Source organism: Nematocida major (genome assembly GCF_021653875.1).
Source record: "Nematocida major strain JUm2507 chromosome Unknown 2397, whole genome shotgun sequence".
Classification (NCBI taxonomy): Eukaryota; Fungi; Microsporidia; genus Nematocida; species Nematocida major.
Window position 1 is genome coordinate 27595 of NW_025952940.1, and position 15229 is coordinate 42823.

Genomic DNA, 15229 nt, shown 5'->3' on the forward strand with positions numbered 1-15229 from the left:
GGAGAAGGGCGGACGGGTCTGCCCGCAGAAGCACCGGCCTGGAAGCTCTGTGGAAGGCCGAGAATTTTCACTCTGTTTTTATTTTTACCCGCATTTATTTCTTCAATGTTTGAGGTCGCACTGCTCTTTATTTTGGTTGCGGTTTTCGCAGTTTGCTTCGCGGCTATGAAGATGCGCAGGAAGATAGAGCGCTTCTTTGGGTGCCTGTAGAAAGCCCGTTTTCGGGCCTGCTCCACGCCCTCAAACTCCCTGTGAAACTACTTTATATTTTTTTTTTACATCCTTGCAGAAAATGCACATTCCAACTCATGAAATAAAAGAAGTTCAGAGATTCATATTCGACCACGGATGTATTGTAGTCGAGCACAACAGAACTCTCAAGCCACATCCCATGATCAACGTTTCCAACTTCAAGGTTATGAAGATCGTTAAGAGTTTATTCTCCAGGAGATGTGTAGAAAAATCATTCGCGTGGAAGCACGGTTATTACACACTTACAAACAAGGGAATAGAGTACATCCGAAGAAAGCACTATTTGACAGAAAATGACTATCCTGCACTGTACGAGTCAAACCCACTTGCCGCAGCCAAGGAAGTAGAGTCAGAGGCCGAAGAAATAGTATTCAAAGAATAAATATGCGTTCTAGTTATGGGGTTGGCGGGTGCAGGGCGCGTGCTTTCGGGCAAAATGCGAATTTATTCATTTTTCGCCGGATTAAACCTGAAAAATGTTCTTTTGCGTGCAGATATGATTTCAGATTTTGAATTTCAGGATTTTGTGCCGGAGTTTCGCGAGAAATCAGCCATATCGGTGGTTCTTGATGTTCTTTCTTATTGCGTCTATTGCGGACTTCGCTTTCTTTGCAGCGCGGCTTGCTTCCTCCTTGTACCTGGCAAGTATTGGCAGAAATATTGAGGCGACTGCAACTGTCACGATGACAAGGTAGAAGACGGATAGCTTGCTGTGCGTGTTCAGAAAAGCATCTACTTGCAGGAACGTGTGGTCTATTCCCTTGTTGTTGTCTATAACCGTGTCGCAGTGCGCCCTTTTTTCCAACATTTGCGCCTGGTGCTCAGCAACTTCCAGGGCGTCCTTTTCGGAGAGCGAAAACTTGCTTGCATTCTTCTTTTCGCTGCGATCCATCGAATACTTCAGGGTTAGCCGCTCTTTTTGCGTTTTTGGCCCGCACGTTATAACGGCTATTTGCGAGAAGTATCCGGAAAGCCCGCACTCAAACAGGAAGGGCACTTCCACAAAGACAACCGCTTTGCACATGAGGCGGAAGAACACCTCTCGGTTCTTGAGGTACTTTAGAAAGTATGTTCTGGCAAGGGTCTTTATCGCATTTTCTTTGTTTGTAAGGTGCATTCTCAGGTTGTATTTGGAGAGAGCGTCTATTCCCTCCAGGTACGCGTATATTTCGGGTGCCTTTATCACAGCAAAGCCCTTCTTTTCTATGTAGTCTATCACTGTGCTCGTGCCTGTGCAGACTCCTCCTGTTATTCCCACTATCTTCATGCGAAACAAATAAACAGTTGAGAATATATAGAAAGCCTGCAAATAAAACAAAAGCCCTCGGCTTGGTGCCACAACAAACAAAAGCCTCCCCTGGGCAGGCGCTGCGCTCCATATGCTGCCCAAAGGGCAGGGTTCTCGCCTGCTTTTACCTGCGCCTGCAAAGCGCGCGTTCGGAAACGCATTTTTGCGCTTTCTCGAAATTCCTCAGAAATCGGGCTTCTGTACAGCGCCGTATCTTAGCGCAGAACGAGCCTCCGCTGGGCTTTGGGCTGCAACAACTCTTCCGCCTCCAAACACCCCGCCCTCAGTTTGTGCCTTCCGATACATAGCAGGCTTTTTCAGCCACCTGTCAAACATAAGATCAGGAAAACACTTGCAGATATATTTTTCTGTGCTTTTGAAAAGAAGATTTTTGGAAAATATATACCGAAAGCACAGCGCAGGCTCACTCTATTTTGCTCCTATACATGGCCCAAGGTGCCCGCCCAGTACATGCAAGCCCCATCTTAAACCCCGATTTTCGGATGCTTTGTGCCTTTTTGCGCCCTTAAACAAGCCGATTTATACCCTCCAGGATTTTTAAAAACTCTACAGAAAAGGAGAAGCTATGACAAGAAAAGCGAAAAACTACAGAATGAGAAACAAAATGGAAAAAAGCACCGGAGTTTTCACGGGAGCGTATCTGTATAAAGGCATCAGTTCCATCTATAGGCACTTCAAGAAGGTCCGCGCACCATTTCAGTTTTAAAAGCACATATTTTCTCTGAAGAAGCGAAAGACCCATAAAATCGCGCAGAACTGGCTAAATCTCGGCAGTTTTTCCTCGTTTTCCAGAATTTCAGAAAGTTCGCTCGAAATGCTGATGTTTATGTCGTTTCCTCCCGTGTTTTCCTCTGTAATTGGGCAGTTTGGAGGGCCGGGTGAAAAACTTGTTCGGGGGTGCAAAAGCAGGGACACGTCTATCTCTATTTCCGCTGCGTTAGTCTTATTTTTCTATGTTTTCAGCGATCATCATTTGCTGGCGGTGCCTCTGATCAGATATTTTATGCGTTTGCCAAATAAGTTTTATGCAAAAATGTGCGAAAACATGAGGCTGTGAATGCCTGATAAAATGCCCTCCCGTGAAGGGGCTGCACATGCACATAGGCTAAGCTGTTAAGATGTTGCTTTTATTCTCTTGCGCGCAGAATCCATGTATAAATATTTGCTAGCCAAAATAGTTATAGATAATTTCTGCTTTTTCAATAGCATACCCAAGAATGCGCGATATAATATGCCCAAGAACCAGGCACAGTATAACTGTGGCTATCATTGAAAGCTTTTTCTTTAGATTGTAGGGCTTATGCGGTTTTTTCTCGAAAAGTGCCAGCTTAACGCCCAGGATGTTGGCATATTCTTGCACGTCCGATAAAATGCACTTTTTCTCGAAACTAGACATTTGCATCAACTCGTTTAAGATCATTTTTTTGTTTGGATCCCCCTTCATTCTGTCCTCGATCCTTTTTAGAACAAAATTTCTATTGTAATCCCCCGATGCCATTTTTTTCGGAGTTTCTCCCTCATATTCTATTCCGCAGTCGTAAAGCTCGTCGTAGCTCAGGGTGTTGAAGAGCAAATAGAGCAGATCTGTGTCTATTCTGTCGCAGAATATTCTGGCTCCCGTGGGATTGGAGTCTTCTCGAACGACTAGGTGGTCTGGAATGATGCGTTTTGTAAGGATGCTGCCCACATCATGCACAAGAATCACATTATAGTATACATGATACCATCTAGAGATCCTGTCTAGATGGTATGCAATGCTTACAATTAGATGTTCTTCATGGTTTTGTAGGCCAGTTTTCAGTTTCTCAAGTCTGTTTGGCTTGCTGTAGAACCCGCGTTTTCCCATAAGCAGAAACATTCCAATCTCCAGGAAGGAAGCTTGGCCAAACATTCGAGTGAGCAGCTTTTCTATGCTGTATGCGATTGCGTTTGGAGCCGAATTTGTTTTTTCGACGTACTTAACAGTCATGTCGCATATGCACGCTTTTAGGGCATCAAAGTCTTTTAGCTCTAAGTAGCTGTTGTACATGCGCATGTGCCTTTCCATGAAGAGATTGTACTCATTCTGGTTAATACCAGTCTTGCCTTTTATCTTGCGCATTTCCAAGACGATTTGAGAAGCTCCGGCTTTCACTTCTTTTATGAAAGTAGTTCTTTGATTGATGCTGTCTTTTTGCAGATTTTCCCGGATAACCCGAATGCATTCTTCATGCAGAGATTTTTCAGTGCTTGCTGGCTCGCTACTGTCTAGGGCGCAGAGTATGGCTTTTCTGAAACCGACTATGTTCGGATTGTCGTAGAGCTTTAGAATACGCCCCAGATGGGTGTTTAAAGCATCCTCTATCAATGCTTGGTCCTGTCTCGTAAATTCGCCGTTTACGCCCTCTAGAGACACGCATTTGTTAAGAACCCACCGAAAATACGAATACTCATTGTCGCCTATGCTTTTTTGGCCTTCATTCGCAAGGTATTTTTGGCGCTCCTCGAGAGCCTCCAAAAGATCTTCGACTGAAATCACCACTCTTACTTCTTTTAGATCAATCGTTATTTTCTGTTCTGTTTCCATAAAAGTTTTGTATAATTTTTCTTGATTAACAGAAATTTGAATAAAACCGGGGAAATACGACAAGGGCACCTCTACTGCAGCGATAACCGCGCAGGGGTTCTTCGGTTCAGATCGGCGCATCTGCAAAAATCCCGGCTTTTAGAGATTAAAAACATCATGTTTCTGCGAGCTGGCGCAGAGATAGCACACAAAAGCCATGCAAGAGCTAGCCTCTGGAGAAGGAAGGGGGCCTACTGGCCAATTAAAGATGTAGCGGGCGGCCCGCAAAACCCGCGCATTTCGGGGCGTCTCAGCAGTAGCGAATAAAGGGGTAAATTTGGATTATTTATTCTGTGCAAAAGATCTGTGTTTAATACTTGGCAAAAAACAGCGCCCCGGACGTGGATACAAACCCGACTGTGGCCATGCCCAAGATACAAACTGCAAGCCAAAGCATAAAGTCCTTAAATGTTTCGCTGATTCTGGAATCCGAATTTTCTATCTTAACGTGCAAAATTCTTGCGTACCGCCGAACTGCTTCAAGAACGTGCTTTCTCTGCGTGGAACTCAACATTCGGTACATCTCCAGCTTTCTCTGCGTCTCCGGAGAGAGAAAAACTTCTAGTTCCGGGCTTCTCGTGGAAACAGCCGTTGCATCAGGAAGATCCGGCTCTTCAAAAAGAGCACACATCAAGTCCGAGTCCACTGCATTACAGAATGTTTTCAGCCCAACAGAGTTTGACCTTTTTTCGTTGATCCACCGTAAACTGTGAGCTTTGCATTGGACTGGCTTGACATCTCCCTTGTGCATTCGCAGCAGCTCAAAGTACAGCTCTCTCTCCATGGATATGCCGCTCAAGTGGTAGTTTATGCTTCTTAGAAGCTTAACACCCTCCTTTGAGAGGTAGTTAAAGATGCTTTCCGGGCTTTCCGTTAGAAAAACCTCTTTTCGGCTCTTTATAAGAAGAAGCCCGTCCTCCACGAGGTTTCCATCCTCTGTTTGCAACGAGTACAGCTCGTCCAAAGAGTATATATCCTTGTCTTCAGAGACGTTGTGCTGGGCTTCATACGCTATGCACGCGTCCCGCAGGGCGCACTTTAGCAGATAGTTGTCACTCAACGTCATGTAGCTCCTGCTGTTTCTTGCATGTTTTTCCATTACATCTAGAAAGCTTTCTCTGCTCTCCTCGTCTATAGAGTCGAGATTTTTCAGGGTTTGGACAAGTCTCTGAATGTCTTCGCTTACTACGTTCCTCAGCGTTGCTTTGCCGTTTACTGTCTGCATCAGGAGGTTTTCCCGGATGGCTTTCCCCTGCTTAGCAAGAGCTCGTTTTGCGCTATCTTCTGATTTTCCGGGGTTTTCTCCTCCAAAGCGGTTGAAAATGGCCCCTCTGAAATCCACAATGTTCTTGTTCGCAGAGAACTGTATTATGTGCATAAGGCGCATTTTTACAAGGTGCACAGCGACGTCTATTTTTTTCTCCCATTCAGCAGACCCAATGTCAACTCCAATTTTCACAGACTGATTCAGCATTTGGTAGAGTATGCTGTACTCCCCGTTTTTCGGAATCGACATAGGGAAAGCCATTTTGTTCTGCACAAATTTCTGGTGCTCCTCCAGCAGTGCATCTATGTCCAGCTTAATTTTTATGTAGCTGTGCTCAATAATCGTTTTACCGGCCTTCTCTGGCATAAAAATACTCAAATTATTTTGCTTTTATACTTTTATCATTTTATTAATGTCTCGAAATAACACATAAATTTCGCGGTTGGGCCCATCCGCACGGGCACATGGCAAGACAACAGCGCGCCTTGCCTCGTAGAAGGTCGCCTTAAACTCAAAGGAAGCTGCCGTGCCAAAACCCCGCGTTTAAGCCACACCCAGACACTGAAATTAGAGGTCTTTTAGAGAAAAGAAAAATTGCAAAAATAACTGTTTTTCTCGCCTAAACATCCTGCGGAATACTGCTATACGATTTTGCGAAAAAAATGCCCAGCGCCAAGAATGTGCCCGCAACACCCACAGGCAAAATCATCGCTTGCAACGTATCAGAGACTGCTGCCTCTTCAACCCACGTCATGCAGTCTGATATAACCCCGAAAAAGCGCGAGCTTTTGCTCATGTTCTGCACAATAGAAATTATGCAGCTTCTTGCCTCGACAGCCTCGCGGAATTTCTCCATGAGCAAGCCTGTGAAGTCCTTTGGGACAAATAACCCGTCTGAGCGGCCGACTAAACCCGGCGTTTTAACCATTAACAGCTTCTCCTGTATGCAACCGCTAATTTTCGGGTCTAACGCGTACGGAATCAGGGAATTGAGCAGAAACTCCACCTGCTCTTTTGACATTTCCTTCATGTCCATAAAAACGCCTTTGATTTTGCGCATGTCTTCAGCCCGCTTTTTCATGGCATCCTGGAGCTTCAGAGAATTGTTCATTTTCTCTATCCGCGCGCCCAGGCAGTCCCGTATGGTTTTGGCGTCTTCGGTCTCGCTCTCTTTGCAGCACTCCGCTATAATTTTGTACGCTGAAATGTAGCTATTCGCATTCTCTATCCTGGAGAAAGCCTCTTTGGATATAAAAAGCCCCCTAATGCGCAGGAATTGGGAAATAAGCATGTCTATTTCCTCTGTGATCTCGCTTGCATTCTCGTGAACGAGCAGCTCCATGTCGGCCAAACGGGCCATTTCCGACTCAACATTCCTGATCGCAGCATTCTCGTTGGTTATGGCGCTTAGGAAGTACATGTCGAACCACTGCGCAGAGTCCATTTCAGCCCCTTCTTCGGCTCGCTTGCATCCCGCGTATATGTCCAGAATTGAAAAATACGCTCTTTTTTCTCGGAGGATCGCTTCGCGGTGCTCAATCAGGGTTCTAACTACCCGCATTTGCTCAAAGCCTACAAGTGACTTAATTTCGTCAAGAAGCTGGCCAATAGAGAACAACTTTCCCTGCTTATCATGATCCTGCAGCCTGCGAGAAAGGGCTCTCACCCTGCCTATGAATTCCGGGTTGAAACAGAACTTATTCATATCATTCCTATAGGCCACTATTCTACAAGGCCCATCCACTGAGGACTTGTACAGGGTTTCCAGGTCATCCACAGAAAACGCAGAGTTTTTGCTGACTTCACCGCTGAAAACATCTACACCCGTCAACTTTTTGCACAATTTCTCAATTTCCTGCATTTCTTTCAGAATGACATTCTCAAAAGCAATGTCATCGGAGAAAAACAGGTAGAAATTGACCTCCTGGATGTGAGAATATATCGAATTCAGCGCATAGGAATAGTTCGTGCACATCATCTGGCGTTCTCTGTGTGTGCTTTTTACGGCTTCCACGGCCTTGCCTATCGTTTCAAGCCCTTCCCGCAGAGCGTTGTTGGTTTCAACTATCACATCATCGTCGATACAGGAGGGATTTAAAAGCAATGGGTCCAAATCCCCCGAATCCGAGTTGTTTTCCTTCTCCTCAGAGTTTTTTTCTTTAGAATTTTCCTCCTTCAAGCCGGAATTTTCGGAAACAGAATCCTCTCCCAACGGGGCATTCCCCGCAGGTTGCAGTTTTATCGCGTCAAGATCCTGCGAATGCCGCTTGTCCAACTCTGAAGTCGAAAAAAGCTCGTACGTGGAGAGACAGCTCTTCAAAATAGAAGACTTCAATATGCAAGAAACAACAGCCTTCTCCCTGTACGCTACATTTAGCGCCATATTCTGGGCAAATTGTTCTACTAAGTCCACAGCCTCACTGCCAGAGATGCCTTTATGTGGTATTATCTTGTCCAAAACCACGCTCCCGTTAAACAAAACAGTGGCTGAGTATATGTGGGCAGCAGGATCGTCTTCTTTTATAGTATTCTCTACCATTTCCTTTCTTGCATACACACTTGTCTGATCTATGTATATATAATACTTTTCGCCTTCTATAAGAACAGATTTAAGTCTATCCATTTTTTTTTATTTTTTCTTCGTATTTATGTTTTTTCAAATTATCATTTTGTTTCTTCTGCTGAAGTATCATTTGATTTTTCGAAATGATTTCATTTAATGCATATAGAGAGTACAAGGGTGAAATTTTGAAATTTCAGGGATTGGCGCTTTTTATCCATCAAAAGATGTTTTGCATGGGCCCAGGAATTGCTGCAGGGCGTGTGAATGCACCTTTTTGCGCCCTTCCAGACGGTCTTCTGCGCCTGTGGGGAACTTCTCGCTGGAATTCAAGGCAAATTCGAGCTCCCACGGGCCAGCGAAACATAAAACTAAACCCTTTCAAGCGGGAATGTGCGAAAAAGTGCGTGCATTAGGCTGGAAACGAGATAGATGAAGGCGCAGGGTTTAGGCGAGGCCTCTGCCCTGTTTGGGCGCGCACTTTTCCAACCCCAGACTTTGCCGCTGCTTTTCTGTCTTTTTATTCGGGCAGTTTCTTCTTTTTATGCATATAGAGCGAAAAAAAGAGCTCAGCTCCTCGCAGGAATACTGCATACAGAACTACAAGAACATGCAAATTCCGTCGGCTCTTTTGGTAGAGCGGCAGACAAACGGAAAAGGCCGCTGCGGAACAAACTGGATCTCTTCGGAGGGCTCTCTCACCTTCTCAGTTCTCATTCTCCAGGAGAAGGGAAGAGCCAACACGGCACTTGCCACGTCAAACATCGTCCGAAAGGCCCTGGAAAAGCACGGAATAACCGGCCTGTGCGTGAAATGGCCAAACGACATATGCATGAAAGCGCAGAACACGGAATACAAAGTAGGCGGAGTTGTTGTTAATGTCGTAGAGGATGTTCTATCCGCTGAGGGCATTGCTAAGTCGATTTGCGTGATTGGAGTTGGCCTCAACGTGCTGAAAAGCCAGGGCCAAAGCATGCCGTATAAAAGCGTGGAGGAGCTTTCGGGAATTGCCGTAAACAAGGAGGAGCTGTTCAGCTGCCTTCTGCAGGAAATAGAGCGCGAGCTATCCGCTGACTCTGCGGGAAATTCTGGGTACTCCTGGGAAAAGTTCTTCCCGTACAGCTACGTTATGTTTGAAAAAAGGCCGTGCAAAATTCTGAGAATAGAAGACAGCCTGCACATCGAAGACGAGGGAAAGCCCGTCGTTTTGCCCCCGGGCGGATACTCGTACAACCAAAGGGAGAATGCAGTGCACCGAAAGGGAGCGCTCCCTTAGGGCTTTTTGTCTTTTGTGCGGGCTTTTGCCCTTTTTCCTAATAAACGCATTTTTGCACTAAATACGCAGCGAAGTATGGGGTTTCCAGGGCTGGGATTTTTCCAGGGAAGGACCCACATTTTTCGGGCGCTATACGCGAGCGCCGGGACTCCCTGGGGGTTTGGGGCGTTTTCTCTGGACGCGGTTTCATGCGAAAACACGCCGAAATTTTATTAAATGCTTTATTGTTTTCGCTCGGCATGGGAAAAAACGAGCCTTTTCAAGACCTGCCCGAAAAGCACGCCCAAATCTCGCTGGAGAAGCTGCAGAAGTTTGTATCTGCGTGCCGCACGAGGAAAAACACGTCTTCCTTGGCTGAGAAGTTCTGTGCTTCCACCGTGTGCAGGATTCTCGTTGTAATTTCGTCTGAAGCGGCAGTGCTTCCGGAGCCCCAGAAGGCAGGGGGCGAGTATGTGGCTGTCCTGAGAGAGAGCCCCCTTCCAGAAGATTTTCCTGTTTTCCTGCACTCCACCCGCAGCAAAACAGAGGAGCTTTCTCTTCCCCTCGAAAGCGCGCTCAGCAAAAAAATAACGGCTGAAACCGTGTCAAAGTACCTAGTGAAAGACCTAAGCACAGTGTACACGGACGGCATAGACCACAGAATATACACGATTCCTTCGGAGGAGAGGGCGGCCTTCTACTCCCGGCACAGCTCGGAGGGGACTCTTTCGCAAGTTTCAAGCTTAAAACCTCTGACAATAACGGAAATTCCCTGGAAAAAAGAGGCTGAAGAGCATGTATACTACGACGTGGTGCGCGTGAACGAGCGGGAAATGGTCACGTATAAAGCAACGTCCCCGCACAGCATTTTGTCCGTTGACTGCGAAATGGTTTCCACGGATTTGGGCACTGAAGTCGCGCGAGTAAGCTTTGTGAGCGAAAAAAAAGACGTAGTTTACGACCAAACAGTGGAGCCCGTGGGCGCCGTGGTGGACTACCTTACGGAGATATCGGGGATCTCAGAGGACACGTACAAGGCGAAGTGCGCGTGCAAAAGGTGCATGGCCTTCAAAAACAGCGAGCTTTTGGCGCTGGAGGAAAAGCACAGCGGAAGCATCTCGTACGAAATGATGCTTTTTGACTTTTCGTTTATCCTGGGCGAAAACACAACGCTTGTAGGGCACTCGATTTCCCACGACCTCTTTTCCATGAACGTATTCCACAGGAAGCTCATCGACACGTCTTTGCTCTACAACAGCAAAACCCACCACCGGTACAAGCTGAAAAGCCTGGCGAATTCGCATCTTAAAAGGGAGATCCAAGGCGCATCGCACTCCTCAATTGTTGATGCAGAAGCATGCATCGACCTTCTAAAGTGCCTTCCCCCGAAAGAGGGGTCTTCTGCCCTGAAGTTTTCGAAAACCAAAAATCTCTCGATTTCCACCGAATTCCCGCGAGAAAAAAGCGCAAAAAGCACGCACAAAGGTACTCCTCCAATCGACTACGTATACACAAGCGCTTTCCCCGTCGCTGCAGGGCCAAATGCCGTTACAATTTTCCTCTCAAAAAAAGACAGGTTCTGGCACGTGCGAATAACCCGCACATAACAGGCCCGAAAAATAGCTATTTGTGCCGAATCCTTTATTCCTGCAGTGCCATGTGCATATTGGCCGAATAAACTAGTCGAGCTTCTGAACAGTCACCTTGGCCGATCCGTTTGTTAAAACTACTCCCAAATCAGCCGCTCTCTTTATGATGTCTATTCTCTTCTTGGCTCCAATGGCGTGGGCAATTTCTCCGCAGTACACTCTGTTCAGCGAAACCAGCGCGTCAAGGTCCTTTATGTTGTAAATGATCACTTTCTTGAAGCCGTTTGGCAGAAGGTGTCTAACAAGCTTGTCTGCTTTGAAACCAACTGTGGGCATAACCATAGTTCCCTTCACTCTTCTTCTTACTTTGTTGTCAATACCTCTTGGCCTTCTCCAGGACTTGCTCAGTCTCTTGAACTGGTCGCTTTGGAAGCGGTTGAACTCTCTTTTTGTCTTCTTTACTGCGATAAATTTCACCAGCGGCGTAGTCGTTAATAAGTCCTGCATTCGTCTGGGGGTAAAAATATTATTTTTATAAACTCAAAAATAATTTCGCGCGTTCTCCCTGTGGGGATTCGGATACTTCCGGGATTTTCAAAGAGAAAAAAGTGTGCTCATTTTGGAGTATTCCTTCCGGAGTTATGTGCTCGATGCCATATTTCAGTTATGCACTTTTGCGTTGGATACTTGCAGGGCTTTGAGAGCGAACTTTTCCAGGTTTTCGCAGAGAGCAGTTTTACGGAGGTTTTTACGGCATGCATTCCCAGAGCATTGGCCGGATACAGCTTTCTGGAGCTGTGTTTTTGCAGTGCCAAATGCTTGCTGCTAGAATTTTGCAAGAAAACGTGTTTTTTTTTGCTTAAAAATGGATACGTTGAATACACAGCCGAGTAAAAGCGAAAATAGTGGAGAGTTTGAGAACACCGGAATCCCTGAGAATAGTGTGCCTGCATGGATAGAGCATGAGCTCCTGGAATGTGCTGCCCAGATTTTTGATGATTTTAAAGACCTTCCTGCCCTGCAAGGCGAGAAAAAAGAGCTTCTAAAATGGATTTTTCTGCACAGAGTCTCTTTCCACGCAAAGGACAGCATTTCTGTGAAAGGAGATGAGTACAGCAAGTACGAGGACGAGATAAAAATGGCGTATGATGACGCAAAAAACGTGTGGGCGAAAGTATCCAGCCTCGCTGCCCGTGCAGCCCGACCTTCGGAATACTACCGAATTCTGTGCAATAATTTCGTTTTTACGATACTTCTCAACTGCGATGAAATGTCGAACTACATAAAGCTCAATGCAAAGCAGGCACTGAAAGCGTACTATTTGTTGCACCCAAAACTTACCAACCCCGAAATAACGGCTTCTTGCACGAACTCGAGTTCCTATATCCAGGCGGAAGAAGTGTGCAAAATCGCTACAAGCCGCCTTCTGGAGGCAGACGAGTCAGGAGAGTGCAGACTATCCCGGGCTCTCAGGATACTCAAAAACTTCGCAGGAAAACTGTCCAATTTCAACCCAGAAAATCACACAGTTGAGTCTCGGCTTGACGAACTTGGCCTCACAGAAAAAGACGCAGAAGCCATGTACTACTACTTAGAGTCTGGGCCCACTGCAGATCGGATTTTGAGCGTGCTCCATTGCTCGGCCATGATACGCAATCATGGCGATAGCGGCCTCAAATCAGGCCCTCTTTACGAGCTTTTGTGCCCTTTCTTCTCCAATGACTTCAAAATTGAGGAGAGCGACTGGGAGAAATCGATCGAAACTGCGATAACGTACGCCTGGAACCCGTCTAGAGACTTCCTGTCGGGGGAAGAGTACGTCTACGGGTTTTATTCGGCTATTTTTGACCTGGAAGGGATCCACTTAAACCTTTTGGACCTAATCAAAGAGCAAAGAAATTCGCAGATTGATGATCTTATGTGCATGGTAAGAAAATCCTATCCGCTGGAGAGAATGTACTCCCGCATAAAAGAAGGAGGGATAAAAGATGCAGAGTGGCTTTCTCAGAAGGGGTATGAGGCCGGGATCAGGCTCTACTATAAGATTCGGATTGTTCACGGCCTTTTGTTTCGCTATGCTTTTATGCTTGCTGCTTTCCTATTCCTCTCTATTGTCTTTACAATTATCGTGTGCTTTGAGATAAACAGCCCGCTTACGATGATTGAGCTGAAGAAAATCCAATAGACAACCGACTGCTTTTTTGCAGGCTTTGCATGAATAAAGACTTCCAGCTACACAGTCTCTTTGCGCTGTTTTCTGCGCTTGAAACCCGAACACCTGCACTTTTCCGCTTTAAAAACTGTTTTGGAACAAAAAATGCGAATTTATTCGTCGGCTATATCCGTATTATCCTCCCGTACGGAACAGCCTGCACGGCAGAAGCCTTGCCCTCGGAGATTTCGTAGAGGAGGCCTATGAACTCGGATATTCTCGGATTTGTCCCTGGTGCAGGGGCCCTTCCAGCGGAAGAAATTTGGGTAAATTCCGCACTTTCTGGCGGTTCGGCAAATATTAGGTCGTCTGCGGACCTGTCAGAAGAGTATCTTCTCACAGCTTCGATGGAGGATATGTCGCCAGGCAGGTCCGGCCCCTCCTCAACGGAAACCAGGCCCTTGACAAGGCGGGAATACCACTTTTCCCTCTGGAAAGGCGGCACAGAAACGTGCAAATAAGCTATATTGATGCTTCTGTCGAGCTTAACTCTTTTGGCAGGGCCGCTTACGAGAAAGCCAGGCCCGAACTCGCTGGGAGTGCCTGAAACAGCGACTGTTATTCCGTCCACAGAGATGCTAGACCCTCCCCGAACACACTCTACTTCTTCCAGGGACTCAGTGCGGGGCTTGCTAATGAGCCTGCACAGAATGTCCAAGTTGTACGGGCACGTTACGCTCGCTGAGACCTTATTTTGCGACGGTTTCAGCGCCGGAGCTTTCCCCGCGAGGGACTTAACGATCGAAGAAAGCATGCTCTTGTAGTGCAGAAGCAGAGTGTTCACAATGGAGACCATCAGCTTAGACTGCAGCCGGAGAGAAAGGTCGTGTTGTAAAACTGCTTCCAGACACTCGCGAATTGACTCAACGGGGACTGCTGTGCTTGCCCTTTTCATGCAAGAGTGCACGTACATTCTGTACAACAAGCTATCTCGGTACAGGAACACGTCCGGATAGAACATGCTCCCAAAACACGCGGCTATTATATGCACATTTCATCCATCAAACTGATAAACCTGGATGCTAGCAGGATTTGGAAAAAAATCATCTGATAAAAACCAAACTAATCTGAGTTTTTGGAATTTATAATTTCAATTATTCCCCTCCAAGCTCTGGAAGCGCGCAAATAAAGACGAAAACTTTTCTGTTTTTATTCAGCTGTTATGCGGGTGCTTACGAAGGAAGACGACAAGTACAAATACAACGTCTGGGACAAGGCAGAAATGCCAGAGGCGTACAAGGCGAGTGCGCGGGAAAAAATAGAGAAAGACTGTGAAAATGCGGCGCAGAGACACGAGATAACGTACGAGCCTTGGGACGCTTTCTACAAAAAGTACAGCCGGTCCTTCTTCAAGGAGAGGCAGTGGATTTCGAGAGAGCACCCGGAGACGCTTGTGCACTCAAATACGATACTGGAGCTGGGCTGCGGAACTGGAAGCACGCTAATTCCCATTATAAAGGAGAGAATAAGCGGAAAAAGCGACTACTTGCAGAAAATGCACGGAGAAACTATCAGCCCAGAGGACCCACAGAGTGCGGAAAAGAGCGCAGAGAGTGCAATTCTCATGGAGGAAGCAGATGCCGCAAAATGCAGGAACATTTTTGGAGTCGACTACTCTCGGACTGCAGTTGGCCTTCTGCAGGAGAGAGTCCCGAAAATTAAAAGCCAGTTCTCGCACGGGGATATCACAGAAATGCAGAGTGTCGTGATAAACGGCCAGGAAATACGCTCTGCAGACATTATTCTGCTGATATACACTCTTTCCGCAATCCACCCGTCAGCCCACGAGCGCATATTCGGGCTTATTCACAGAAGTCTTGCAGAGGGCGGAATAGTCATACTGAAGGATTACTACGAGATGGACCTGACGCAGTTGCGGTTTAAGGAGCACCAGGCACTTGAGAAAAACTTCTACGTGCGAGGAGACAGCACGTATGTGTACTATTTCACCCGGGAAAGGCTTGAAGCCCTCGCTTCTGGGATGTTCAGAGTTGTAAAGTACGCTGAAGAGACTAAGCTTGTGCTGAACAGGAAGAAGCAGAAGGAGATGTACAGATGCTTTGTAGAAGTAAAGCTGGAGAAGCTGCAGAAATAAGCGAGCACAAGAATAAACGATGCTTTCCACAAGAGTCCATTTGAGGGGCTAAACCTGCCGGGCTTGCAGGAGGTTTTTCTTTTTA

At 46.4% G+C, this 15229-nt stretch overlaps 11 protein-coding genes across 11 annotated transcripts; 5 read left to right on the forward strand and 6 right to left on the reverse strand.

Moving 5' to 3' along the window:
• Window positions 1-292: 292 nt before the first annotated feature.
• On the forward strand, window positions 293-634 carry NEMAJ01_1899 (small subunit ribosomal protein S10e; the record flags this gene model as incomplete). Its single annotated transcript, XM_047915737.1, has 1 exon — window positions 293-634. One exon carries the CDS (start codon window positions 293-295, stop codon window positions 632-634), a length of 342 nt encoding a protein of 113 aa, XP_047771694.1.
• Window positions 635-799: 165 nt separating this feature from the next.
• On the reverse strand, window positions 800-1519 carry NEMAJ01_1900 (dephospho-CoA kinase; the record flags this gene model as incomplete). Its single annotated transcript, XM_047915738.1, has 1 exon — window positions 800-1519. The coding sequence occupies one exon, from the start codon at window positions 1517-1519 to the stop codon at window positions 800-802; it is 720 nt and encodes a 239-aa protein (XP_047771695.1).
• Window positions 1520-2726: 1207 nt separating this feature from the next.
• On the reverse strand, window positions 2727-4247 carry NEMAJ01_1901 (uncharacterized protein; the record flags this gene model as incomplete). Its single annotated transcript, XM_047915739.1, has 1 exon — window positions 2727-4247. One exon carries the CDS (start codon window positions 4245-4247, stop codon window positions 2727-2729), a length of 1521 nt encoding a protein of 506 aa, XP_047771696.1.
• A 229-nt stretch (window positions 4248-4476) lies between these two features.
• Window positions 4477-5799, reverse strand: NEMAJ01_1902 (uncharacterized protein; the record flags this gene model as incomplete). Its single annotated transcript, XM_047915740.1, has 1 exon — window positions 4477-5799. One exon carries the CDS (start codon window positions 5797-5799, stop codon window positions 4477-4479), a length of 1323 nt encoding a protein of 440 aa, XP_047771697.1.
• A 253-nt stretch (window positions 5800-6052) lies between these two features.
• Window positions 6053-8056, reverse strand: NEMAJ01_1903 (uncharacterized protein; the record flags this gene model as incomplete). The annotated part of the gene is made up of 1 exon (XM_047915741.1): window positions 6053-8056. The coding sequence occupies one exon, from the start codon at window positions 8054-8056 to the stop codon at window positions 6053-6055; it is 2004 nt and encodes a 667-aa protein (XP_047771698.1).
• A 481-nt stretch (window positions 8057-8537) lies between these two features.
• On the forward strand, window positions 8538-9269 carry NEMAJ01_1904 (BirA family transcriptional regulator, biotin operon repressor / biotin---[acetyl-CoA-carboxylase] ligase; the record flags this gene model as incomplete). The annotated part of the gene is made up of 1 exon (XM_047915742.1): window positions 8538-9269. One exon carries the CDS (start codon window positions 8538-8540, stop codon window positions 9267-9269), a length of 732 nt encoding a protein of 243 aa, XP_047771699.1.
• Window positions 9270-9508: 239 nt separating this feature from the next.
• On the forward strand, window positions 9509-10855 carry NEMAJ01_1905 (RNA exonuclease; the record flags this gene model as incomplete). The annotated part of the gene is made up of 1 exon (XM_047915743.1): window positions 9509-10855. The coding sequence occupies one exon, from the start codon at window positions 9509-9511 to the stop codon at window positions 10853-10855; it is 1347 nt and encodes a 448-aa protein (XP_047771700.1).
• Window positions 10856-10927: 72 nt separating this feature from the next.
• On the reverse strand, window positions 10928-11344 carry NEMAJ01_1906 (large subunit ribosomal protein L32e; the record flags this gene model as incomplete). Its single annotated transcript, XM_047915744.1, has 1 exon — window positions 10928-11344. One exon carries the CDS (start codon window positions 11342-11344, stop codon window positions 10928-10930), a length of 417 nt encoding a protein of 138 aa, XP_047771701.1.
• A 358-nt stretch (window positions 11345-11702) lies between these two features.
• On the forward strand, window positions 11703-13022 carry NEMAJ01_1907 (uncharacterized protein; the record flags this gene model as incomplete). Its single annotated transcript, XM_047915745.1, has 1 exon — window positions 11703-13022. One exon carries the CDS (start codon window positions 11703-11705, stop codon window positions 13020-13022), a length of 1320 nt encoding a protein of 439 aa, XP_047771702.1.
• A 151-nt stretch (window positions 13023-13173) lies between these two features.
• NEMAJ01_1908 (uncharacterized protein) lies at window positions 13174-14010 on the reverse strand (the record flags this gene model as incomplete). Its single annotated transcript, XM_047915746.1, has 1 exon — window positions 13174-14010. One exon carries the CDS (start codon window positions 14008-14010, stop codon window positions 13174-13176), a length of 837 nt encoding a protein of 278 aa, XP_047771703.1.
• Window positions 14011-14211: 201 nt separating this feature from the next.
• On the forward strand, window positions 14212-15144 carry NEMAJ01_1909 (uncharacterized protein; the record flags this gene model as incomplete). Its single annotated transcript, XM_047915747.1, has 1 exon — window positions 14212-15144. The coding sequence occupies one exon, from the start codon at window positions 14212-14214 to the stop codon at window positions 15142-15144; it is 933 nt and encodes a 310-aa protein (XP_047771704.1).
• Window positions 15145-15229: the final 85 nt, after the last annotated feature.